The sequence below is a fragment of the Brassica oleracea genome, chromosome C1 (genome assembly GCF_000695525.1).
Source record: "Brassica oleracea var. oleracea cultivar TO1000 chromosome C1, BOL, whole genome shotgun sequence".
Taxonomy (NCBI): Eukaryota; Viridiplantae; Streptophyta; class Magnoliopsida; order Brassicales; family Brassicaceae; genus Brassica; species Brassica oleracea.
This window is the reverse complement of record NC_027748.1, coordinates 14,503,778-14,528,967: the sequence shown is the minus strand read 5'-3', so window position 1 is coordinate 14,528,967 and position 25,190 is coordinate 14,503,778. Positions and strand designations below refer to the sequence as shown.

At 36.7% G+C, this 25,190-nt stretch overlaps 8 protein-coding genes across 9 annotated transcripts in view; 5 read left to right on the top strand and 3 right to left on the bottom strand.

Annotated features, from left to right (window-relative positions):
- The first annotated feature begins 3,217 nt into the window (after positions 1-3,217).
- LOC106297992 (ethylene-responsive transcription factor ERF054-like) lies at positions 3,218-4,302 on the top strand. Its single transcript, XM_013734107.1, has one exon. It carries the CDS (start codon positions 3,237-3,239, stop codon positions 4,116-4,118), a length of 882 nt encoding a protein of 293 aa, XP_013589561.1. The 5' UTR covers positions 3,218-3,236; the 3' UTR covers positions 4,119-4,302.
- A 2,567-nt stretch (positions 4,303-6,869) lies between these two features.
- LOC106302307 (transcription factor MYB39-like) lies at positions 6,870-8,052 on the top strand. The gene is made up of 3 exons (XM_013738849.1): positions 6,870-7,002; positions 7,092-7,221; positions 7,449-8,052. Exons 1-3 carry the CDS (start codon positions 6,870-6,872, stop codon positions 8,050-8,052), a joined length of 867 nt encoding a protein of 288 aa, XP_013594303.1.
- A 1,509-nt stretch (positions 8,053-9,561) lies between these two features.
- Positions 9,562-11,230, top strand: LOC106323604 (uncharacterized GPI-anchored protein At4g28100). Its single transcript, XM_013761702.1, has 2 exons — positions 9,562-10,358; positions 10,774-11,230. The coding sequence occupies exons 1-2, from the start codon at positions 9,765-9,767 to the stop codon at positions 11,086-11,088; spliced, it is 909 nt and encodes a 302-aa protein (XP_013617156.1). The 5' UTR covers positions 9,562-9,764; the 3' UTR covers positions 11,089-11,230.
- A 5,685-nt stretch (positions 11,231-16,915) lies between these two features.
- On the top strand, positions 16,916-17,457 carry LOC106300960 (UPF0057 membrane protein At2g24040). The gene is made up of 2 exons (XM_013737255.1): positions 16,916-17,094; positions 17,189-17,457. The coding sequence occupies exons 1-2, from the start codon at positions 17,005-17,007 to the stop codon at positions 17,330-17,332; spliced, it is 234 nt and encodes a 77-aa protein (XP_013592709.1). The 5' UTR covers positions 16,916-17,004; the 3' UTR covers positions 17,333-17,457.
- A 422-nt stretch (positions 17,458-17,879) lies between these two features.
- On the bottom strand, positions 17,880-18,249 carry LOC106302477. Its single transcript, XM_013738981.1, has one exon. The coding sequence runs from the start codon at positions 18,206-18,208 to the stop codon at positions 17,966-17,968; it is 243 nt and encodes an 80-aa protein (XP_013594435.1). The 5' UTR covers positions 18,209-18,249; the 3' UTR covers positions 17,880-17,965.
- A 1,956-nt stretch (positions 18,250-20,205) lies between these two features.
- LOC106303532 lies at positions 20,206-20,454 on the bottom strand. The gene has a single exon (XM_013739797.1). The coding sequence runs from the start codon at positions 20,452-20,454 to the stop codon at positions 20,206-20,208; it is 249 nt and encodes an 82-aa protein (XP_013595251.1).
- A 413-nt stretch (positions 20,455-20,867) lies between these two features.
- On the bottom strand, positions 20,868-23,585 carry LOC106308509 (lactation elevated protein 1). Its single transcript, XM_013745670.1, has 13 exons — positions 23,176-23,585; positions 23,013-23,113; positions 22,798-22,923; positions 22,662-22,731; positions 22,498-22,584; positions 22,358-22,423; positions 22,171-22,263; positions 22,049-22,105; positions 21,833-21,961; positions 21,640-21,730; positions 21,473-21,561; positions 21,205-21,398; positions 20,868-21,127 (listed from the first exon to the last, which is right to left on the bottom strand). The coding sequence occupies exons 1-13, from the start codon at positions 23,425-23,427 to the stop codon at positions 21,052-21,054; spliced, it is 1,431 nt and encodes a 476-aa protein (XP_013601124.1). The 5' UTR covers positions 23,428-23,585; the 3' UTR covers positions 20,868-21,051.
- A 110-nt stretch (positions 23,586-23,695) lies between these two features.
- Positions 23,696-25,190, top strand: part of LOC106308548 (cytochrome c oxidase subunit 6b-3) — a 6,565-nt gene continuing 5,070 nt past the window's right edge. Inside the window, exons 1-4 of one of the 2 annotated variants that reach the window (XR_001263571.1) lie at positions 23,696-23,804; positions 24,485-24,573; positions 24,664-24,745; positions 24,829-25,017. Coding sequence is in view for 1 of the 2 variants with exons in the window: in XM_013745706.1 (XP_013601160.1) it covers positions 23,793-23,804; positions 24,485-24,573; positions 24,664-24,745; positions 24,829-24,882 (237 nt within the window). In the remaining variant the exon portion in view is untranslated. Of the gene's footprint in view, positions 23,805-24,484; positions 24,574-24,663; positions 24,746-24,828; positions 25,060-25,190 lie in introns of those variants that run through there. The other variant, XM_013745706.1, reaches the window with a different exon arrangement.

The window sequence follows — 25,190 nt, the reverse complement described above, 5'->3', positions numbered from 1 at the left end:
AATTGATGTTCAAGAGGGACACAATCAAGTTGCTACAGAGTCTAGACAACGTTTGAAACGTGGTAGACCAATAGGTTCCAAAGATAAGAACCCTCGGAAAACTAAGAAAGGTGTAGAGAATGAAACCGAGGTTGTTGAAACCCTAGACACGACCGCGGCCGTTCCTAAATCCCAGGACTTAACCGCGGCCGATCCCAAAACCCTAATAGTGATAGCGGCCGATCATGAATGCTTAGATGCGGCCGGCCCTGATGTATCTAATACTGATTCTTGGGACGCCAAGATTCAAGGTTCTGAAGGTCTTGATAATAATGAGATCTCAATAAACTATGTCTTGCATGGGATACAATGGAACAGAAAGAATGTCGACATTGATGATATATTTGCATACAAGGTAGCACTTGAACTTATGGATTTGAATGAGGATCATGAACCCACGTCTATTTATGAGTGCACTCAACGATCAGATTGGATCAAATGGAAAGAAGCTATAAACGTGGAGTTAAACTCTTTAAAGAAGAGAGATGTCTTTGGACCAATAGTCCGAACACCATATGATGTTAAACCAGTCGGCTATAAGTGGGTCTTTGTGAGGAAAAGAAATGAACACGACAAGGTCGTGAGATATAAAGCACGGCTTGTTGCACAAGGATTCTCACAGAGACCAAAAATCGATTATGAGGAGACATACTCTCCTGTGGTGGATGCTACTACTTTTAGATTCCTGATAAGTCTGGCTATAAGAGAGAAATTAGACTTGCGGTTAATGGATGTTGTAACTGCATACTTATATGGGCCACTGGATAATGAGATTTATATGAAAGTACCAGAGGGTATAGAGTTGAAAAACAAATCGAGTACTCGAGAACAACACTGTATAAAGTTAAATAAGTCACTTCATGGATTGAAACAATCATGCCGAATGTGGTACAACAGGTTAAGTGAGTACCTAGAGAGAGAAGGATACAAGAATGATCCGATCAGCCCTTGTATCTTTATAAAGAAATTCAGCCAGAGCTTTGTGATTATAGCAGAGTATGTTGATGATTTAAATATCCTAGGAACCTCTGGAGAGATCTCCCAAACAGTTGAATATCTTAAGAAAGAATTCGAGATGAAAGATATTGGAAAAACAAAGTTTTGTTTGAGATTACAGCTTGAGTACATAAGAGATGGAATCTTTGTGCATCAAATGGCATATACACAAAAAGTACTCAAAAGATTCACTATGGCCGAGTCTCACCCATTGTCTAGCCCCATGGTTGTGAGGTCTCTAGGCTTGGACACTGATCCGTTCCGTCCTATGATGGATAATGAAGATGTCCTAGGTCCCGAAGTGCCATATCTCAGTGTCATAGGAGCTTTGATGTATCTGGCTAGTCACACATGACCAGATATATGTTTTACTGTGAACCTACTATCTAGGTTTAGCTCTTGTCCGATCCAAAGGCACTGGAACGGGATTAAACATGTTCTTCGTTACCTACAAGGAACGAAAGACTTGTGTTTATTTTATACTAACCAAAACAAAGAAGGTTTAGTTGATTTTGCTGATGCAGGTTATCTTTCGGATCCACACAATGCTCGATCACAGACAAGCTATGTTTTCACACATGGTGGAACGGTCATATCATGGCGTTCCATGAAGCAGACGATCGCGGCCACATCTTCAAACTATTCGGAGATCTTGGCTGTTTATGAGGCCAGTCGCGAGTTGTTCAGAACAGGGGCAGTGATACGTGTTGTACTCTTTTTCCTTCACCATGGTTTTGTCCCACTGGGTTTTCCTGCTAAGGTTTTAATGAGGCAACATCTAAAGCGTATTACAATCCCTGTTTGGTTATGGCATACAAGGGAGAGTGTTATAAATCATATTGTGGATGTCCATAACTGACCCGGTTCATAACCGGCCCAATGCTAGATAGAGAGAGAGTCGACCGTGAGGAGAGAGAGAGAATCGACATCTTGCCTTTTCCTTATTAGATTATGATTTGTACTCTTTCCATATTTGTTTTTCCTTTCTTTAGTATTTCCATTATTCTATAATGGTGTAATTCCCTATATATAAATGACTCTTTATGTTTATGAATAATACAGAAACATAGATTTTATTCTCTAGTTTCACAACAAAATTCATCGCTATCGGATTCTTAATGGATATAAAACATGTAATTATGTTGACTAACTTTTAAAAAGTTTTAGATGAGAATCTAAAATCTAATAGAAACAATTTTATACCAAATGTCCCTGATCCTTTGCCACTAAACCACCACCATTTAATTGTATGATTGTATCTTATTTTTTTGTCATTACATATATTTTACATAATAGCTACGGATTTCAAGATTTAGTTTAGATTTATACATAAAATTCCTAAATGTTTAAACTATATGTATTCATCTACAGATATACTAGAAGATTTGAAGAACAACATCATGCATATACGGACTTGAGATAATACGTTGCAATTTATTTACAAAATGAATGATGTTGTCTAGATAATAAATTAAATTAATTGTCAAACTAGCTTGGTCGGTTTTTAAAACCAAAAGAAAAACAACTTGGTCGGTTTTGCGAGTGTCTTTTTCGGAAGTGGAGAAGAAGGAAAAAATATTATAAAAAGGTGAAAGCTTAATTTGACCAATCGCCGCCCAGAACGACTGATTACAATAATCAAAGCATGTACATATTAAATACAGATATCCCTAACTAAGTACTAGGTTGTCATCAAAATGGTAATTCTTGTGGGATGTTATCCTTAGCCGCGATTAGCCGACCATGACCAAATACAATACCATCATCAATTATTACATTCAATTTACATTAACTTCGGCAATCTCTTACTTACTGATATTTTTAACAGTCTAATCTTATCTTCTGAACTTGTGACTTGTCGCATTTAGAAAGCATGAATGGAATGTCTTCACCGTCCAAAAGAACAGAGAATGCCACGTAGCTGTACGGACGTGAATGTTTGTATCTCCGCGTTGTGTTTTTATCTTGTCAACTTTCCAAATGGACGGGGAATGAAAGAATTAGAGTGGAAGCAAAGAAATGATTACAGTAACCCCAAAAAGATAGTATTTGAAATAATAATAGTCAACCGAAAGCTGAAGATATTTTTATAGCTAAATACAAAAAGCAGTTGCCCCACATCTAATGTGCTCTCGTATTTAAAGTCCATGGAGTCATCTTTCTCTTACAAATAGAAGAAAACAATAACAACAAAGTGGAAGATGGACTTTGACGAGGAGCTCAATCTTTGTACCACAGGTAAAAGTATTGTTCCTTCTTCAGGAGAAGCCTCTTCAACGACGTCCCCAAGAACTATCAAGAAGATGAGAAACCCTGATCATAGATCCAAACCCTATTTCCCATTTTCCTCTCCTTATTCTAACTCCTTGCCGGCTTTCCCTTTTTCTCTTGACCCAACGATTCAAAATCAACAACAACAGCAACTAGGATACCTTCCTATTAATCCTACAATACAAGGGCAAAACCAAATGATCTCGTTTAGTCCTCAACAGCCTCAGCAACATCAGCAGCATATGTTCAAGTATTGGAGTGACACATTGAACCTGAGCCCTAGAGGAAGAATGATGATGATGAACCAAGAAAGTGTCCTGCCTTACAGCTCAACCAAGCTGTATAGAGGAGTCAGACAACGTCAATGGGGAAAATGGGTCGCAGAGATACGTAAGCCACGGAGCAGAGCACGTCTCTGGCTTGGTACCTTTGACACAGCTGAAGAAGCTGCCATGGCTTATGACCTTCAAGCTTTTAAATTCAGGGGTCATAATGCAACACTTAATTTTCCCGAGCGTTTTGTGAATAAGGAAATTGAGCCTAGTGATTCAGCTGGTGCGTCAAGCTCACTGCATGAGAAACAACCAGAAACGCGACAGCCGGAGGAACAAAAGGAGGTTAACTTGGAGAGTAAGGAAGTAGCGGTGAGTGATGGTGTAGTAGAGGAAGGGATGGCTGAGGCATGGTTCAATGCGGTTGCAGCGGGATGGGGTCCTGAAAGTCCTCTTTGGGATGATTTGGACAATTCTCAGTTCTCACAAAGCTCAACATCTTCCTCTGCTTCTTGTCCCATGAGGCCTTTCTCATTTTAGGTTGTAGTTTAGGGTTTAGCTCATTAGCATTTGGATGGAGACAGTTTTTTGTGATCTCCCACTCCATACATAGTCTATATATATATATGTGTGTGTGTGTGTGTGCCGCTGATTATGCTACATATATAGATGTCCTATTAGGTCAACGAGTTTGTTTTCTGGCATTGTATCTGCACTTCAATAAGTTAGGACCCTCCCATATTATCCAGAGGTTATCTTGACAACTGCTTCTGCTTCTTATTATTTTTGTGCATCTGTCACTAGTTGTTGAACATTATTTTCTATTTCACGAGTTTATATATTGGTTGAAATAAAGTTTAAAGCATAGATATCGCATAAGGGCGAAAGAATGTGACATAAATGATTGCACCAAACTTTATAAACTCCTCTCCACATTAGCCATTGATAATCATCTTCATTTTCGTCATCACTAAACCGGGCCGTGTAAGATAGATGGACCACTCCACTTATCATCAATTGATTTTAGGTTGAAAGCTCATCTAACTTAACATGGTATCAGAGTCCGATCCACGCAGTCCAACCCGATCCACATCGATTTGGCCCAAAACTGATTCATCGATCATTTATTTTATCAGTTAATCAGTATTAATATTGTACCAATTATAAAAATTAAAAAGTAAAATAATATGGTTTTTGCATATGGTTAAAAGTTCGGTTTAGTATATTTTACTAAAACTTTTTTATCATAGTTTCAAACGGTGAAAACCTACATAGCCAAATACATAATTCAAAGACATAGTTTATGTGAACAAAATAATAATTTAAATCAAAATAATAAAAACGTATTACATTTATTGTTAGTTAAATTTTCACCCCATATAACTATTTTTCTTATTAAAAAACTCTTTCTATTTCACTTAATTTAGCCAAACAAATAAAAAGAGTCTTTATTTGTTTCATACATAACAGTTAGGCATGGACATTCAGTATGAGTTGTTTCTTTCAGATATCATTTTTTAGGTTTTGAAATCAGGTTCCGCTCGGATATTATAAATTTATGTGTGAGTTTCAAGTTAGTCATTCTAGATCTGGATGAATTCGGTTCTGATGTATAGGAATCTAAAATATATATAAATAATGAATGTATCTGCAATGAATTTGATATTTGTGCCAAAAATAACCATATTATCTCATTCGTTCTGGGTCTTTTGAATACAATTAATTATATGGCGACACATTTAAAATATATAACACTAATCAACCAATAATATCATATTGTATAAAAATATAAGAACTAATACAGGCGCAGATTAAGTTGTAGCGTAATTTTATAGACATGCGGAGACTGGAAAAATAAATGAACCGCAAACTCGGGCACTGGCAGACAATTATTGCCAAACGTTAATGATGGGTTCAGTTTACAAGTGATTAAGCCCATTACATTATGAGGATTAGGCCGATCAGTAGCCCATTAAGTAACACGCATGCCCTTTTCGAGAAGCTCCCAAAATGTGATGACTTGACAGAATCTCTGACTTGACATCATCATCTGACGCTGGCTAATCCAGAAAACCTAACCTAAAAGAGAGTTGATGGAATGATGCACAAAAAATGAAATGAAACGACAACCCCATAATACATTTCTTCCCACGTGTCATAGTCTGCGTGAATCCACACATTGTGAGTGAACATATTTTAAGTATATAGACAATAGCTTCGGTGTGAACTTCCGCGAATCTGTGGTTATGTAATTCAAAGTTTGTTGCACAGCTTTCCACCAGCATTTTAACAAATAAAAAAACCTCGATTATTTTTCATATACTCTTTAATATAATGTTGACGTGGATGACTATGTTCGTAGAGACCCTTTCACAAGCAACCTCTACTATTGAACTTGGGAGTTGCCTTAAGTAAAAAGTTAATTTGTAATTCGCCTTATCATCTTCAATTTTGATAGCACAAGGCACATAACCTTAACACGTTATTTGAAAAAGATTTGTGCGTATTTGATGAGAGAATCCAACTACTTTAGCGTCCTCACTCTCTTACCCATTGAAATTCTATGATTTAGCTTTCAATATTCAACGCAACACTCTCATACCTTTTTGGTTTTCTAAACAAAAAATGCATGTAAAGTCAACTGACTTATATATACCATGCAAAGTCAACAATGTGCTTTACTCTGACTCTCAGCAACCATCAGGCCTTAAGGTAAACAAAATTACTCACACAACCAAATAGTTACCCCCCCCCCCCCCCCACAAAGTCTTTGTTAATCTCTTAGTTGAATTACTTTTCTATAAAAAGTAAAACAGGCGTACATTACATCCACTTCAAAATCATATGCATATATAAAATATATTATTGTACTAACGGAATCCAAGTTACATGAACTATATATATATATATATATTGTAGTTGCATAGACAACACTATCACGTCGATTGCTTCTAGAATATATTGTTTAAAAAACGTTAAGCCAATAGTATATGCTGTCTACGCCAAGCTAATACTTGTTTTTGTATTTAATAGTGGCTCAAAAGGACACGTGGCAAATTAAGCCCTTGCCAAATGCGATTGACATTTGGCTCTTCCACGTTAATTAAGTTCTTCGCATTCACATCCTTATATTAACAAATGAAACGGAGAAGGTAAGAGTGCACCCACGGATTGACATTTATAAAACTTAAGAAACTCCTTTTGCTCTTCGACCCTTTTAATAAGAGAACGAAACTATTATTCTCTAACGTCCATCGGTGTATACATCCCTTTTTGAGTTACCAACTAAAGATGGGAAGATTACCTTGTTGTGACAAGAATGGAGTGAAGAAAGGACCATGGACGCCTGAGGAGGATCAGAAACTCATCGATTATATTCGACTTCATGGTCCGGGCAACTGGCGTATTCTCCCTAAAAATGCTGGTAAGTATATAGACACATCTCCTGATAGATTATATATAGTCTCTATAAATTGAGCTGTACATTTATAAGTCGTATTGTACAAACTAAAGGACTCCAAAGGTGTGGAAAAAGCTGCCGTCTTCGATGGACCAATTATCTAAGACCAGACATCAAGAGAGGAAGATTCTCCTTCGAGGAAGAAGAAACTATCATTCAGCTACATAGTGTTATGGGAAACAAGTAAGCCTTATTCACATCATATCCGATCCATTAGCTACAATTTTTGTACGTTTAATTTTATGAAAAAAGCGAGAGTATACGTATGAATGCTGACCGTATATTTCAACATTTAGGCCATCAACTTCACTAAACTATTATTATTCATACGTGTTGACCTATATATTTTAATATAAGGCGAGTTATATATTAGTTATTGACCACTAATTGAATTGAATGATGGAATATAGGTGGTCCGCAATAGCAGCTCGTCTACCTGGAAGGACTGACAACGAAATTAAAAACCATTGGAACACTCACATCCGCAAGCGACTTGTAAGGAGTGGCATCGACCCTGTAACTCACTCCCCGCGCCTTGATCTTCTTGACTTGTCCTCACTTCTAGCCGCGATTTTCAATCAACCAAACTTTTCATCAGTTGCAACAAATGCATCGTCTCTGCTTAATCCTGATGTATTGAGGTTAGCTTCTCTTCTCTTGCCCCCTCAACAACCACTTCAAAACCCTAATACACTTTACGAATCGAACCTCGACCAAAATCTTCAAACTCCAAACACATCAGTGTCGTCTCAAGACACTCAACCACAAGCCGAGTGTACAGCTCCAACAAAGGATGAAACTTCATATTTTGAGCCTATGAACGCAAGGCTAGAGGTCGGTCCTTCAGATGTACTACCACCTTTGTCAGAGAGTTTTGACTTAGACTCACTCATGTCAACGCCAAATTATTCTCCACAACAAAATAACATTGAAGCAGAAGCCAACTCCAGCAGTTTATTCGACTTTAGGTTTCCGGATAATTTTACCTTTGATGACTTTATGGGGTTGCTTTAATTGTCTTTTGTCAACATATGCATATCTCTACACATATCTCCCTGTGATTCATGATTTGTTGCATTTTTTTAATGGTTTAATGTATAAACTTATTGTTTTCCGTCAAAGATAGACATACTATTCTATACAATTTTTTTCACGAATGTGTAACGAATAAGGGCGAGCTATCTTCAATTTTCTTCATACGTCAAATATGCAGAGGACTACAGTAAATAACTAAACATATAAATATAAGCATCAGTCAAACTATCGTAGAGGTAGTTGAAGTCGTATATCTTCGAGAACGAATGAAACGGGAACACATTCCATGTTGTTTTTAATAGGCACGGCTCTCTGTATTCCGTACCGACCGTGTACGTAGCATAACATTGTCTTTTTCCCAAGTAATGTTGATGAGATAAAGGTCATGTTGGTATGGTGGGTAAGAAGTCGTTAATTAGGTACGTAGGTAAAAAAGGAGAATAATCTTACGTAAATTGGGCCCAATCGAAGATCTGTTTTGAAGCCCTTTAAGTCATTAAGAGCCCAACGTAAGGCCTATTTTAAGGAAGCCTTAGCTATTAGCCTATTATGCAAGTCAACTGCATATGGTCATTCTAAAGTTAATAGGTACTCTCTTTTTTCAAAAGAACAATTGATATCAAAATATGAGTGGATTAGTTTAGGTATCGCATATATAAAATAATGTTTTATTTTTCAATTTGAAGCAATAGATGAGTGTGGAGCAGCTGAGACTAACTTAATGGAATTTGAATTTGAGGGATTTAGGTATTGGGTATGGGAAATTAGTGAACAAAGAATGTGTGAAAATGTTTAAAGAGGAAAACGATTAGGTGTTGAAAAATTTAAAAGAGGAAGAAGATTAGGAAAAATAAAATGTGTAAAATACTCCTTTTTTCTCGCCTTTTTTGGTTTCACTTTTTCTGACGGCACGGTTCCCAAGGCGAGCTCCGGTTCTCTTCTGCCCGTTTAAAAAAACGTTACAAAATTTATATACTTTTGATTTGTCAAATGCTCGAAAAAGCGAATCAATGATATAGTCTATGATTGTTGGAGTTTTTGTTTGTGTGTTTGGTGATTGTCCTTTGCAAATTGGCCCTTTTCTTCCTGTGACTATACCATATTCGCATCTCATCTCACATTGTTTTAGAGTCCAATCTCTTCTCCACCATTCATATTATTTTTTTTTTTTCATTTTCTTGCTCATAAGTTTATTTTTCATTTAAACATATTTTTGGGAGCATTTTACAAAATCAAAAGCTCAACCATTACACCTAAGCCTACGGGGACATACAAATGCAAAACACATGATAATGTATAAATACAATAAATATGAATCATACAGTATTTGTATCCTATTGTAATTACTTAGTTAAGGATCTTAGTTACTACTTACTAGTTTGGTCCAAACCAAAAGACAGAAGCCTTATAATTTCCGGAACTAACACAGTTTACAAAGGGGTTTACAAGACTCTAAAAACAAACCAGAAACTGCCAAAGTCAGGAATCTCTTGTTTTTTCAATCACATCTCTCTCTCTCTCCACAATAATCCTATAGAAAGAACAAAAGAGAGAGAGATGATAGTGAATAATGGAAGGCTGCTTTTCTTCGTGAATCTAAAAGATAGTCACAGAGAGATTTGAAAGCGTCATAATTTCATAAATCCATTTCTCTCTCTCTCTCTCTCTCTCTCTCTCTGTAGCCTCTAACAATGAAGAGAAGCTTCACTTCACTCCTCATCCTCCTCTGTTCTCTCCTCTCTCACACCGTCTCAGCCAATCTACTCCTCGAACCGGTCACACCCAACACCGTACCGGCCTTCCCGGTCGAAACCCAAGCTCAAACCTGCCGTCTTGACCTCTCCGACGAGCTCTTCGGCGGAGTCAACGAAGCATGCGGGAGAAACCTCGACCGGAGCCGGTGCTGCCCTGTTCTCGCCGCTTGGCTATTCGCAGCTCACGCTCGCTCTGCTCTCCAGTTACCAGCTCCTGCTCCGACGCCGGCGTCCTCCGACCCCGACGAGCCCATGAGACCGGACGACTCTCAGAAGTGCGTCAACACATTGCAGAGCGCGCTTCTGACCAAACACATCAAGATCCCGCAGCCTAGTCCTAACTGCGACGCGATTCTGTGCTTCTGCGGGATTCGTCTCCACCAGATAAGCTCACTCTCTTGCCCCGCCGCTTTCAATGTCTCCTCCGGTTTCCGAAACGCGACTCCGACCGCCGCCGTGAAGAATCTCGAGAAGGAATGTCGGAACTCCTCTTACTCTGGCTGTACCAGATGCCTCGGTGCTCTTCAAAAGGTTCGCTGCATTTAATGAAATTTTTATTATCCTTTAAAAGCATAATAAATGTTACATTCTCATATTCGTGACTCGAATCGAAAAGAATGTTCATTAACTGTCGCTCTCTTTCCACTGAGAAATTAACATGTTTTATTAGTTTTAATTAGGCTCACTGTTAGTTTTATTAGGGTTCTTGTTGCTCTTTCTTTAGGTGAAAGATACACAACACGCGCATTGTATTTTTCTTTTGGGTATCCTTTTACGTTGCAAACAGTTGGATATATACTTTTTCAGAATTTTTCCTGTTTTGTATAACCCAAAGCACTGCCTCCTTCTGAAACACTGACCATTCACACGCAACCTTTTCTTTCTTGTTTTCTTAAAAAATTAGTATTTTTCTTAAAGATCTTGTTTTTTTTTTTATGGGATACAGCTCAAAGTAAAAGGAGGAAGCAAGAAGACAACAACGGAGAGAGCAAGTAAGATGATGAGCAAAGATTGTCAGCTTATGGGACTCACATGGCTACTTGCTCGTAACAAAACGGCATACATTCCCACCGTTTCAGCTGTGTTAAGAGCCATTATGTATAGTCCACACCCTCCTCACCTCAACAAGTGTAGTCCTGACCAAGAGAACATGCCATTAGCCGTTGACTCTCTTCAGTTCCAGAGGAGCCTTGCTGCTTCATCTCGTTTTTCTGTGTTTCCGGTTTTACCCCTAATCCTCTGCATTTTTCTCTTCTTGTAGTTTTAAATTTATTTTGTTTTTGGTCGGAGGGAAAGAGAGTCACGTGAAGCTACAAGACAGATTATGTGTGCATGTAAATGGCTCTTTTTGGTTTTGTATCTCTAACCCTAAAAAAAATTTAACTGTGTTTTGTCTAACTAAACACATTGTCCTAGGTCTTAAAATTTAAAATCATCTTGAGACTAGAAAGTTGTCATATTGGACTATATAATATAAGATCCATATCATGTGCACTTAATAATTAACAAAAAATAAAAAAGCTTGAAGTAGTCGAATCCCAAGGACTACTAATAAAGCATCTTGGTCGTCTCTACTAATGCGAATGTATTCTCCCAAAGTCAAATCCAAAATGCCCTCGCCCTTTCCTCCAGTTATAATAACTTTTGAATATGCATTTGTTTAGTTGTTCAAAAAAAAAATGAATATGCATTTGTTTTCTCATTCTCAAAACAGTAAGATATACTAACAAACTTTGTATAGGGAACCAAACATGACTGATGAAAAGAAAAATGCCTTATACTTAGGCCTGGGACTTTTATCCGAGATCCGGATTCGATCCGAGATTCGATCCGGATCCGATCCGAAAATCCGGATATCCGGAGGGGCCGAATCCGGATCCGGATAGTAAAATGTTGGATCCGTCAAAGCCGGATCCGGATCCGGATATCCGCCGGATATTACAATTTTTAGGACGATATCCGACACCCGGATATCCGAGAACCCCGGATCCGGATAAGGATAGTAAAATTATGGATCCGCCGGATAAGGATCCGGATCCGGATATCCGCCGGATATTACAATTTTTAGGACGATATCCGACACCCGGATATCCGAGAACCCCGGATCCGGATAAGGATAGTAAAATTATGGATCCGCCGGATAAGGATCCGGATCCGGATATCCGCCGGATATTACAATTTTTAGGACGATATCCGACACCCGGATATCCGAGAACCCCGGATCCGGATAAGGATAGTAAAATTATGGATCCGCCGGATAAGGATCCGGATCCGGATATCCGCCGGATATTACAATTTTTAGGACGATATCCGACACCCGGATATCCGAGAACCCCGGATCCGGATAAGGATAGTAAAATTATGGATCCGCCGGATAAGGATCCGGATCCGGATATCCGCCGGATATTACAATTTTTAGGACGATATCCGACACCCGGATATCCGAGAACCCCGGATCCGGATAAGGATAGTAAAATTATGGATCCGCCGGATAAGGATCCGGATCCGGATATCCGCCGGATATTACAATTTTTAGGACGATATCCGACACCCGGATATCCGAGAACCCCGGATCCGGATAAGGATAGTAAAATTATGGATCCGCCGGATAAGGATCCGGATCCGGATATCCGCCGGATATTACAATTTTTAGGACGATATCCGACACCCGGATATCCGAGAACCCCGGATCCGGATAAGGATAGTAAAATTATGGATCCGCCGGATAAGGATCCGGATCCGGATATCCGCCGGATATTACAATTTTTAGGACGATATCCGACACCCGGATATCCGAGAACCCCGGATCCGGATAAGGATAGTAAAATTATGGATCCGCCGGATAAGGATCCGGATCCGGATATCCGCCGGATATTACAATTTTTAGGACGATATCCGACACCCGGATATCCGAGAACCCCGGATCCGGATAAGGATAGTAAAATTATGGATCCGCCGGATAAGGATCCGGATCCGGATACCTTAAAATTGCCCGGATATCCGATCCGTCCCAGGCCTACTTATACTTACTCCTGCGCACATGCTATTGAGAAGCTTGTAAAGTTGTATTTAGACCATCTCCGATTAATCACCGTATTTTTCGCTCTAAAATAGATTAACTCTCTAACAGTGTTGTGATATTTTCCAATAGTACTTGCTTATTTTAGAGTAGAAAATAGAGTGATAAAAAAAACAATTTAGTCTATATATAGAGTAAACCTATTTTTTACTCTATTACAGAGTAAAAAATAGAGTATTATTGAAGTATTTTTATTCTAAACTCTATTTTATAATGAAAAATAGAATAAAATTGGAGATGCCCTTACCGTGAAAGTTCAAATGAACACATTGATTGGACTTTTTTAAACAACAAGCAAAATACAAAAAATGATACTCCGTCTGTTTCATATTATAGGTAGTTTTAGCTAAGAGCACTATTATTAAGAAAATAGTTAAATTTTTAAAAGCAGCATTTAATCATTTTTCTTTTTTTTGTCAGTTGTACCATTTAATCAAAAATTAATTTAGCTAATTATAAAAAAAATTGCTTAAGTAAATTTAACTAAATTATAAAATATTATATTATTTAATTGGTCACGTAATATCTAATAAATGAAAAAAGTACATTGAAATATGAAAACTATTTATATTGTGAAACAATTTTATTTTGCTAAAGCTACCTATAATATAAAACAAATGTGTTATAAAGTAAAGAAAAGAAGACATAAATTGGTGTATCTTATTTCATGAATAATGAATTCCTTATATATGGATACAATATGATGATTTAGCTGGGAGACAAAACTTTCTATAATCGACATCACAATATTCATAACACTTCCCCTTGATGTCCATTATACCAAAGTACTTTCAAAACGCCATAGATGCTGCCTCGTTAAAAATCTCATCAGGAAAACCCAATGGAAAAATTATGGCTAAGGAAAAAAGAGTGCAACGCGTAATGACTTTCCCTCATGTGTACATACGTCGAGATCTTTGAGACGACGTAGTCTGATAAGATGAACTCACTTCTTGAAAGTTGCAGTGGTTAGCGCTTTAGTAAGTCAGAGAAATTGTCATTTGAACAAACTTGTGGGACGAACATCGCTATTCTTCTGCAGTGTATGAGTCTTGATATGATTTGATCTTCTTCGATTCTTTTGACTTCAAAAACTTTAGATCTGTGATAGACTTTCAACTTTGAAATTATAATAACTCTTTCAGGTGTCTATCATTTGTGTGTTCTTTGTTGCCTCGTTAAAACCTTGTTAAAGAAAAACTCAGTGGGATAAAAACCATAATAAGGAAAAAGAGTACAACCACACATATTTCACATTTCTTTCTTTGAAAGCAAAATCTTCAGAATATGTATTCCAGTGAGATAAATCTCTTTTGAAATTGAGAATATCATAATGCTCTTTCCATTAGAGTATGCAAAGTATATAGACTTCTGATCTACAATTCTTATTTGATATATAAACAATACCTCTTTGGTATATTTGGACTTCACACCAATTTTTTACATACAATCTTCTAGACATTTGTCTCATACATACGAGTAACTCATTCGTAACTATAAAAGTTACTATTATGATTTTCTTTCTTGTCATATGAAATTACGTACATCTTTCAGTTCTGAAAAAAGATTAGTAATTTGCTCAATAACACTTTATATATGAGACTTCAAGACCAAACATATATGACCATCTTAAATAAAATCCTTTAAGGATCTTTATGATAACATCTTATTTTTAGGTCTCCAGTTTGGAATACATAAAGACAATATGATATTATCAAGAGTTTTCTTCCAAAATACAATTTTTTTATAACTCTTCAGGAGTTTTTGATTATATTCAAATCCGTGACTCTATTGATCTATAATCTCTTGATAAATATAAAGATGTATTGACTAATTTCAAATATTTCATATATCTCATAAAACATATTTCGATCGAATAGTTAGAGTTCCCGGGAACATGATTTTGATATCACCAATCCTTCAGAGATTCTATTTTTCAGAGATTCAATCTTTTATGGATTATTAGTTTCCAGTGGGTTGTATAATTCAAGTTCTTCTTTTATTGCCAGACTTATAAGGAACATGAAAGTAGTTTCATCTACCACATGAGACTATGTCTCTTCACAATCAATTCCATATTTATTTTCTCAACTTCAAGTGAGAGTATGAGTTCTAAAAAGAAACTCTTCGGGTCTTGACCTTATTTATATCTACATTCACGTCTACAACCACTTTTATTCATTTTCTTGAACAATATTATTTGTGTGGATTTTCTTTCCACAATATTAATATCCTATTCTCTTTAAAAGAATGGATCATAATAAATTAGACGTGATTTATCATCTTACATTAATAGCTCATTGTTTTTCTGAGTCTCAAGGATACAAGATACAAATATAAACTTCTTTAATCTCTTTTCTCAATCATCTGTGTGCTGGACAACATTACTTGTATGAAAAATATATTTTCTAATATATATGCATCATTGAAATTTTCTTCAAGAATATTTACTTTCAACTTAACATCCAACATAGTTGGGATTTATTTACAAACTTCAGATCTTGTAATCTTTAGATACAAAATACAAAATGAGCCTTAGATAATCACATTCAGGTACTCTTGTTTTTTTTCCAAAACTTATGGCTTCTTAAGGTCAAGCCTTAAACTTAAAACCCTCATATATAAAATATAATGAAATATGACTCTCATATACATAATGGTATTGAAAAATAATAATAAACTATTTCAAATTATAGAGATATGTATAAGCATATTATTATAAAAAAAAAATACTCATATAGCAATTATTTCATTCATAATCTTTTATTAGCATACCATTAATCATCTTTCTATAAGTGAAATAAGGAAAATGCAAAATCATTAACGACGAGCAAATTATGTAAAGAAATATCGACTTTGGAAATAATATATATGCTTAAACTTTTAACAATTATAAATCAATAGGTTCCAGTCATATTTCTCATACGTGAATCCTCATACGGCAGGTATAATTGTCGACTGTGGAATCGTCTGTAATATTTTTCATAGTTGTAATAACTTAATTATCTGGCGTTAAAAACAAAAATCGATAGGTTACAGCCGTACACACAAATAATTCTTAACCTATTATTTCAATAGACAACCCTATGCTTTTAATAAATATGCACTCTTACGTAACAGAATATTAGGAGCACCCATAATACATGTTGACTAGCTAATACATTTAAGCAACAAAACATAACAAAACATATGAGAAAAGAGATAGCATGTATAAGAAATAAAATCAATAATTGAATTAAGTGATGTATAAGGAATACAGTACAATGTCAATTGGTTTTGACTACGCAACTAGGGTTTTCGGTTTTCCTGGGCTAGAGTTTCATACTGATAACGTGTTATAAAGTAAAAAAGAGAAGACATGAATTGGTGTATCTTTTTTTTTAACGCTGATTTATTATGATATTACAATTATGAGAAAGATTAAATAGACAATTCGACAACCGACAATACTACCTGCCTTATGAGGATCTACGCCTAACTGCATCACATGAGCTGTCCTACGAAGACCTACGTCTGACCGGATTTACTTGCACCATGTTGAAGATCCCTTGTAAGCCTTTCTTCCATAGTCTGCATAATTGATTAATAAATCGCTTTCTCCGGGAATTGGTGTATCTTATTCCATGAATAATGAACTCCTTATATATGGATACAATACGATGATTTAGCTTGGAGACCAAGTACAAATAAATCTTGGTAAACAAAACTTTCTATAATCGACATCACCATATTCATAAGAAGATGAAGTATATTTTAGTGTCAAAGCTTAACTAACCTTTTTGGTTAAAAAGCTTTACTAACCCTTTTGGTTAAAAAGATTGCTTCTACTTAAATTGTTTATATCGAAATGATTTTACTTCAAATCAGAGTTTCAATCCGATTTAGGTTCAATGTTTCTGTTATTTCATGTCTAAATATAGAACATCATAACCGAACGAGAGTATGTTTTTAGTTGATGATATAAATAACCGGCTAAGTTTTGATAAGTTGCATGCTATGATATGCTCTATTGTCTCGGCTAAAAAGCTCTTTTCTTACAGTTCTCTCTCCTCTAAAAAGTAGCTTATAATCCAACAAAAGCGATCAAGGCACTTAGAAATGGCCAACGGGTGCGAGATTTGCTGTGAAATAATGATCGCTATACTCCTCCCTCCACTCGGTGTTTGTTTAAGGCATGGATGTTGCACTGTATGTCTTATCTCACTCTCTCGATTTCGCTTCTTTCTAGTTTAGAGCTTACTTGATTATATATATTTGTAAAATGCCAAAATGAAATGTGTAGACAGAGTTTATGATATGTCTGATCCTGACGCTTCTGGGATACATACCGGGGATAATCTACGCACTCTATGCAATCGTCTACGTTGATCGTGATCAGTTCTTCGACGAGTACCGTCGTCCACTCTTCTACGCCCATTCACCTTGATTTAATTTATGCATTTTCTATTGTCTTTTTTATAATGTTTTGATTTCTTTTTTTGTTTAATCTATTCCATCGATTAAATTTTCATCATTCTTTCAATAATTTCCAAGATCTTTTATTCTTGAACACTTGTTTTGTGTCATGCTCAGTTTTGTCTGTGAGTTTGTTTATTTGATCAGAATCAAAAAAAAAAAAAAAAAAAGAAGTAAAACTGTAGAATCGGTCAAGGTCCGGTGGTGGTATGTGATGAGAATTTCATGCGACAAACTCTCATCAAATAGTAGACAAAAATAGTAATGTAATCAAAAAGTAATCTCTAGTCACCTTTTTAATATTTTTCCTAATCTATACTACTAAACGATCATTCCTAACAACTAATATTGTCTACATTTGTTATTTACTGATTTATTTAGCAGTAAAAAAGGTATATGTGACATTGTAGGAACGTGATGGATTCAAACAAAATACATAAAAGATAGGCAAATGACGATGCTTTTATTATAGACAATAAAAACTATAATGAAACAGATATCAATAACAGAGTTTGAGACTGTTTGATAAATTTACATAAATCAATACAATAGACAAAAGCATATTAACTCTGAATATGTAAATCACGATCACTACAAACGGAACTTATAAAAGGAGAGCGAGGAGGAAAGAAGAAGCAGCACCAATATGAAAGGAGCTTGGCAACATCATAGGTGAAGCTGCGGATGTTGAGTTGCGCGGCCCTCTGTTTCTTATTCGTTTTCTCATGACCACTGCAAGATTCCTTGAGCCATCCTCGTTAGCTGAACACAACAGAAGAGTCTCGGAGAAGAAGAAGAGGAATATGATAGAAAGGAGGAGTATGCGTCTGGCTTTGATCTCGCTCATCTTTGGCTATTGTCTTTCGCTTAGTTCTGATGGATGTGTTAATAATGTGAATCGTGTGATTATATAAGATAATGCAGAGGAGTAGTTGTTATTAAAATGAATCAATGACGATGGAAAAAGTCTTATTCGGAGGGATAAATATAAAATTAACATACGCGCTACAGGCTAGTGGCCTGATTGGGGCAACGAGCTAGTGTTGCAATATTTTATGCTTATCATTGTTGCAATATTGACCAACGTTACATAATCAATATGTATGTATGTTGAAGAACGGAGAAAAAAAAACAGTTTGATTAACCAATGCAATCAAAACTAATTTCATTTTAGTTCAAACAGTAACAAACTTTTAACCGAAATAAACCGAAACCAATTACAAATCTGGTACAAATTCCTTATATACTAAATCACAAGTCAACTAGCTAATCAAATTCGGACACATGGAATAAGTTTTTAAGAAAATTTAGATCCAGCTTTTTCTAAAACTCAAACAACATTTCCTAAAATCCCTCACGTTATCACCACCAAGTTCAATCAGTATAAGTTGAAACTGATTATCTTTTATGTACCTTTTATCTATTTATTTTACTCTCTGTTTGATATTTCTATCTCTCTTTTAGTCTACGTCTCTCTCTTTCATTTCATCTCTCCCAAACATTTTTTTTCTGTTGAGTTTTTCACTGAAAAACAGTCCATACAAGTTTACGATTACTTTTATTAAGATTCATTTTCCTCTTATTCCCAATTAATATTATCTTAACTGTACTGTAAATTTCAGGTTAAAAATGGAACTTGAGTGTTCTGTGCTCAAAGTAGAAGAATACAAAAATAAAGTTTTGTCTACCAAAGAAGGTAACAATAAGCATCTCCCTCTTATCTACAAAATGGATATTATAAATATGTTTTTCAATTGCTTATATTTATAAAACTGCTTGTCTTGTTTTTGCTCGGAAGAAATACATAAACATAGAAAGAGAAAAACAAAAGACAAACAAAAGAAATAAAAAAGCTTTAATTCTCTGCAACAAACTTAGAAGAGAAACCGAACAGTTATTAATCTAAAAAAAACAAGTTGTATATTTAGTTCTTCTCTTAGGTTAGTCTTTAAATATCTTTATTTTGTTTTTGTAGCTTTGAAGAAAATATATATCATGGCTAGCAAAATAATAATATGATGCCACCGAGTAAAAAAAATATGAACAACTATGATGATGAAAATTGTATATTTACAAATTTATTTGATATCATTTGATTATTTTCACAAATCTGTTTTAACAAATCGTATTTGACTATCTAATAATTCTTTTGTAAGCTATTATAAATTCAATTTTGATTAAAAACAACAAATAAAGAATACTAAATGCAAGAGGAAATTGACGTGTGCTTAGCACGGGGTGATGCTACTAGTCACTCAAATAGATCGAGATAATAATTCGTTTGAAAATAAATCGAGATTTTGCCCATTTTAAACCTCTTTCCTTCTTAAACACTTGTTTTTTATTATTCAAAATCATGCATTCGTAATTTGTTCATTTCATCACGAAAAGCAATACTAATTCGGCAACCAAATACTATGGAATCGGTCGACACTAAAAGAAACTATAGAATCAGTCCAAGAGTCAAAGTTCGTGTAGAGGCGACAAGGTGACGTGTTGAAAAGACAACTTCGTTCGATCTTTTCTCTCGTACAAGCTAGAGTCATCTCGGTCCGTCGTTCGGTCTCAACAAGATCAGAAGTCACCACTGTAGTGACCAGGCATGCTCTTAAAGAGGTGCTTAAAGAATCATGCAATGAACACATATGTAAATATAGGGACAACTGAGAAGACAAGTGTACTTTTGTTTTTATCATTGACAAGGAAGAATATGTAATGGAACACATGAGTTAATGACAGAGTTTGAGACCATTTGATATATTTACACAATCAATTCAACATACAAGAAAAACATAAAATGCAATCACTTTTTTTCTTTAAATCACAATCATATACAAACATAAGCTATAAAAGGAGAGCGAGGACGAAAGAGGAAGCAGCGCCCATATGGAAGGAGCTTGGGAACGTCATAGTTGAAGCTGAGGATGTTGAGTTGCGTGAGCGAGACCCTCTATATCTCACCCGTTTTCTCATGACCACGGCAAGGTTCCTTGAGCCATGCTCGTTAGCTGAACACAAAAGAAGAGTATGGGAGAAGAAGATGAGGAACATGATAGAGAGGAGGATTACGTGTCTGGCTTTGATCTCACCCATCTCTAGCTTCTGTCTTTTAACTTGCTAAATCTCTGATAGATGTAATTTATAAAGATGAGGCAGAGGGAATGTCTCTACTCAGGTGGGTTTCAGATATTAGACTAAAATATGCACTACCTGGTAATGGCCTGTGTGGGGGCAGCCTGAGCCAGCAAATGTTGCAAATATTGACCCAACATAGTCAAACAAAAACTTATTCCACGCACGACTGAATCAGGGAACGTTAGAAGAAATAGCCCAACTTCATTCATCTGTCCCGTTTACCATTTCCTTTTGTATGGTTGGTATCATCTGTAAGAGTCCAGCGCTTCATACTCGATTTTTAGGCTTTTGTTTTGTCTATAAGAACATCAGAGGTATATTGCTTTGCCCAGGCCCATACCTACCTACTATCACAATCTTAGGAGGCTTCATTGCTCATTATTTCTTTTACTGATCAAAAGATCGACCAACTTCCAAGAAAAAGATGGGTCTGTGCTACAACACAGTTTATTATGAGATGATTGATGTCAAAAAGGATAATCTGAGATCCTATGGTTCGGTAAACAATAATACAACACGCTCGTGATGGCATTTCCGCAATCACGCTATATAAAACTACAAAGAAGGCTGTTTCTCCTGCAACATTGTTGAGTGTTGTTCCAAGTATTCTTTGCTGTTCATCTCTGTCAATCTGTGGAACGCATCAGAGATCATTAGTCAAACTCAAAACTATAAAACAGAGTAAAGGCAGCAATTGCTAGATCATACCTGCTAATGGTCCGGTCTTTAGCAAAACCAAGCTCGTTGTCCACGCATAGGTCGATATCATCACTCTTCCTTGACCTTGAGGAGGTTCTAGGTGCTATTTGCTGCGCATCAGCTATTGTCACTATACTCTCCAGCAGTTCTAGAGGGCTACCCTCTGCTGTGCACAGGAGCCTGGCTTTCGTCTCATACATCACCTGTAAGCAATTTTTGTCAGAAAAAAAGATTCCTGGTAATTTAATGTAGAAAGGAGAGGTGAAGTGAGATATACATCAACCAGCGTCACAAAACGGTAAGCTGCAGTCCTGTTGTGGAGGCCGAACATGGGTACACCTTCCAGAGCCAATGTATGAAATTTCTCTGCAGTTAAATTTGCATCTCAAGACTAAGCAGTATGAACGACCTCACAAAAGTATGATGTTTATGGTGTACACTTACTGAATAATCCGAGATAATCTGCTGCTCCTAGGGGTCTATCACAGAGCTCTTCAAAAAGAAAGTAGGCACACCCATCGGCAGCCAGTGGAACCTGAGATCCAACAAAACAAAATTAGAAGAAAATAAAATGACCAACGAACATGAGATAAGCTATTTATTGGAATGGTATCTGTGAAAGAAGAAGCAAAAAGACCTGCAGTTTCCTTCCCATGACTACTTCAACCACTTGAGGACCGGCCGGTTCATCGCCAACCAACTGCTGAAACTTCTGTTTAAGAAGTCCAGAGATATCCCTTCCAATGAAGTAGAATCCCTCTTCAGCCTGCAACCAAGAGTGTAGAGCTATAAGAGTGTGACCACAATGCCACCAAACCTAGACAGAGTTGATGAGAATAAGGGAATTACGCACAGAGGTCAGTTTTCGATAGTCCACCGATGAGCCAATTTCACGAACCACACATCTTTCCTACAAGAATTGCTTCTTAGTATCAGTCACACAGCGTAATAGACTAGTAACAGGAGTTTGCATACCTTTAATGCGGCGATAAACGGAAGGAATAGATCCCTCTGTAAACCCCTTTCATAAAGATTATCTGGAGCACGGTTGGATGTAGCAACAAGAACCTACACTTACCTCCAGTTACCGCATAATGAACTATTAAATAATTGTCTGTGTAGGTCCAAAAGGTTAGAAAGGAAGGTTGTAGAGATAACTTACAATGCCATTGTTAAACAAGTGTCTAAAGAGACGGTTTAGTATCAGAGCATCAGCAACATCATTGACCTTTTACAAAGAAAAAAGATCAATAAAGAAAGGTAGAGCAAATTTATCACACAGTGAAGATGAGCGTCACATACCATGAACTCATCTAAGCAAAGTAATATAGCCTCGTCGGCTATTTCCAGGCCAACGACTTCAAGTGGATCTTCAAGACCCTTGTGCATCTACAAAGAGATATTCAAAATGACAAAGAAGTGCAAGCCTTAGCTTTAAAAAAGCAAACTTGGAACTGGAATCTTACCTGCAGGCGGCTATGAACACTGAGCATGAAATTGTGAAAGTGAATCCTTTGTGCTCTCCAACTACTTGGCCTATCAAAACAAAAGGATCCATCAAAACATGTAGAAACTATATGAGAATGTGATGTCCTAACTTACAACTGATGAAAAAACAGATCCATGAGCATAGTCTTCCCAGTCCCAACTCCTCCATAAAGGTATAAGCCTTTGACAGGAGAGACAGAAGAGTGAGGAGACACAAACTTGTTCCAGAACCAATTACTCCTGAGAGAGATATATATATAACAAATAAAAAAACACTATCAACAACCTCTAACTCAATACAAAAATATGAAGGAAACATATACAAAAACCTAGCGGGTTTTGCGGACGCAGAGTAACGATCCAATCGACAAGCATCAGCGGATTGAACAAGCTCGTCGTAGAGTCTCTGAAGCTCTCTTAAAGTACCAAGCTTGCCAACAAAGGAACAAGATTTAGAATCAATAGAGGATGAAGGAAAGAAGATGGATATACCTGACATAAGTCTCCATCTAATAGCTCTCCAGCTACGATTCTGCGTTCATACTCCACCAGAGGCCCGGCAACCTTGGCGTCGTCTCCATTGGGATGTGAAGAAGAGGAAGAGTGGCGGAGAAGGTAAGGAAAGGAAGAGGTGGGATTGATCGGGATCGAACGAGTACGAATGGGAGCGAAAGCGTGAGGTTGTTGATGATGATGCCTTGAGAGTAGAGTTACGCGGCGGAGGGAGAAGAGAAGCGAGCGCATGGTGGTGTTTGATGACTGTGGAGTATCAGAAACCTTGGGGATGGCGGATTCGACGAAGAAGAAGAAGAGTCTCGCAGACGCAGAGATGCACCTCCCTCACTGCTCAACTCCTCCTGAACCAGAGAGAGAGAGAGAGAGAGAGAGAGAGATCCAACAACCCAAAATTGAAATCGGCTAAACTAAACCGGCTTTAACCGAAACTTGAACCAGAAAAAGAGTGAAGCCTATAATTTTAGGCCCATATATAGTAACTGTATGGGCCCAATTCTGAAAGCGGCCTCATTGGAGATCTTCATTTTTCAAAAGACTGCTGCGTCTCCTCTTTCTCCTTCACACCAAAATCTTCTCATCGAATCAGATCAGCCATGGAGGACGAGGTAATCATTCCTATTATTTTATATATTTAACGTAGCTCTGGTTTCCCCCGGGAGATTGTAAATGAGGGAGGAATTGTTATTTTTTTTTTGGAATTTTTGGTTATGAAGTTTCAACCTTGATTCAAGATCTGGCTTTTTCACTTATCCTCTCTCTCTCTCTCTCTCTCTCTCTCTCTCTCTCTCTCGTTTCTTCTTATATTGATGGCCTGCTTCCTGAGAATATCAGAGAAGAAATACATGTGATTGGATTGGAATTGTATAAAGGGGAGGGGGTGATGATTTTCTGTTAGATCCTTTTTCTCAAACACCTAGTTTTGTTGCTTGTGTGGTGTGTTCAGTATTGTAAGAGGTAGGCTAGCAATTGAAAGGCCAAGAGATATGAAGCTTTGAATTCTTAAGACGTTTTTGAAGAGAGAAGATTAATATCTGATTGCATTGGAATTGTATAATAGTGTATCAGATTATTTTTTCAACACGCGTGGTTTTTGTTGCTTGTGTGATTTGTTTCATAGTGTATCAGATTAGGAATTGAAACTTGAAAGGGAATATAAAAGCTGAAACATTGAATTCTAAAAGACATTGTTGGTTTCTTTTCTCAATTGGTTTCATCTCTGTGAGTCACTGGGAAGTGTATCTCGGAGTCTTACTCTTTTTTTTTGTGTGTGTTTCTATTGAATCAGATTGAACTGAAAACTGCCCCTGCTGATTTCCGGTTCCCTACAACGAACCAGACAAGGCACTGTTTCACCCGTTACATTGAGTTTCACAGGTACTCTTGTTCAAATGTTACATTTGAGTTTCAACATGTACTCTTGTTTGATTGAGTTAGTGACTTGATACAACAAAACCATATCTTCAGGTGCACAACTGCAAAGGGTGAGGACTCCAATGACTGCGAGAGGTTTGCCAAGTACTACCGCGCTCTCTGCCCTGGGGAATGGGTATGTCTTTGCTCTGCTACTTGTTTATCATCTTTCATCTTTCTCCACCCACATATCTTGACTATGCGCTAATCTCTCTGCAGGTTGACAAGTGGAACGAGCAGAGGGAGACCGGAACTTTCCCTGGTCCTCTCTGATTCAAGCAATAAGTCTCTCTTTTTATCATTTTATGCTTAAGGCCAGAAGAAGGTCGTGTGGATTTGTTCACACCCAACTCTATCTTCCGTTTTGAACATTTTTTCTGGATGATCAAATACAAATAAATTGGAAATGTTATGAAATAACTTATAATTTATAGTATCGAGAAATTTAAATAAGAGTAGAATTTGATACCCGTAGGAAGCAAATAACACTAGTATAAGGGAGAGAGTTTATTATAAGGAAGAAGAAGAAGATGTAATGGTTCTTTGATTATAAACTCTTGTTCTTGTTTATGGTGTACAAA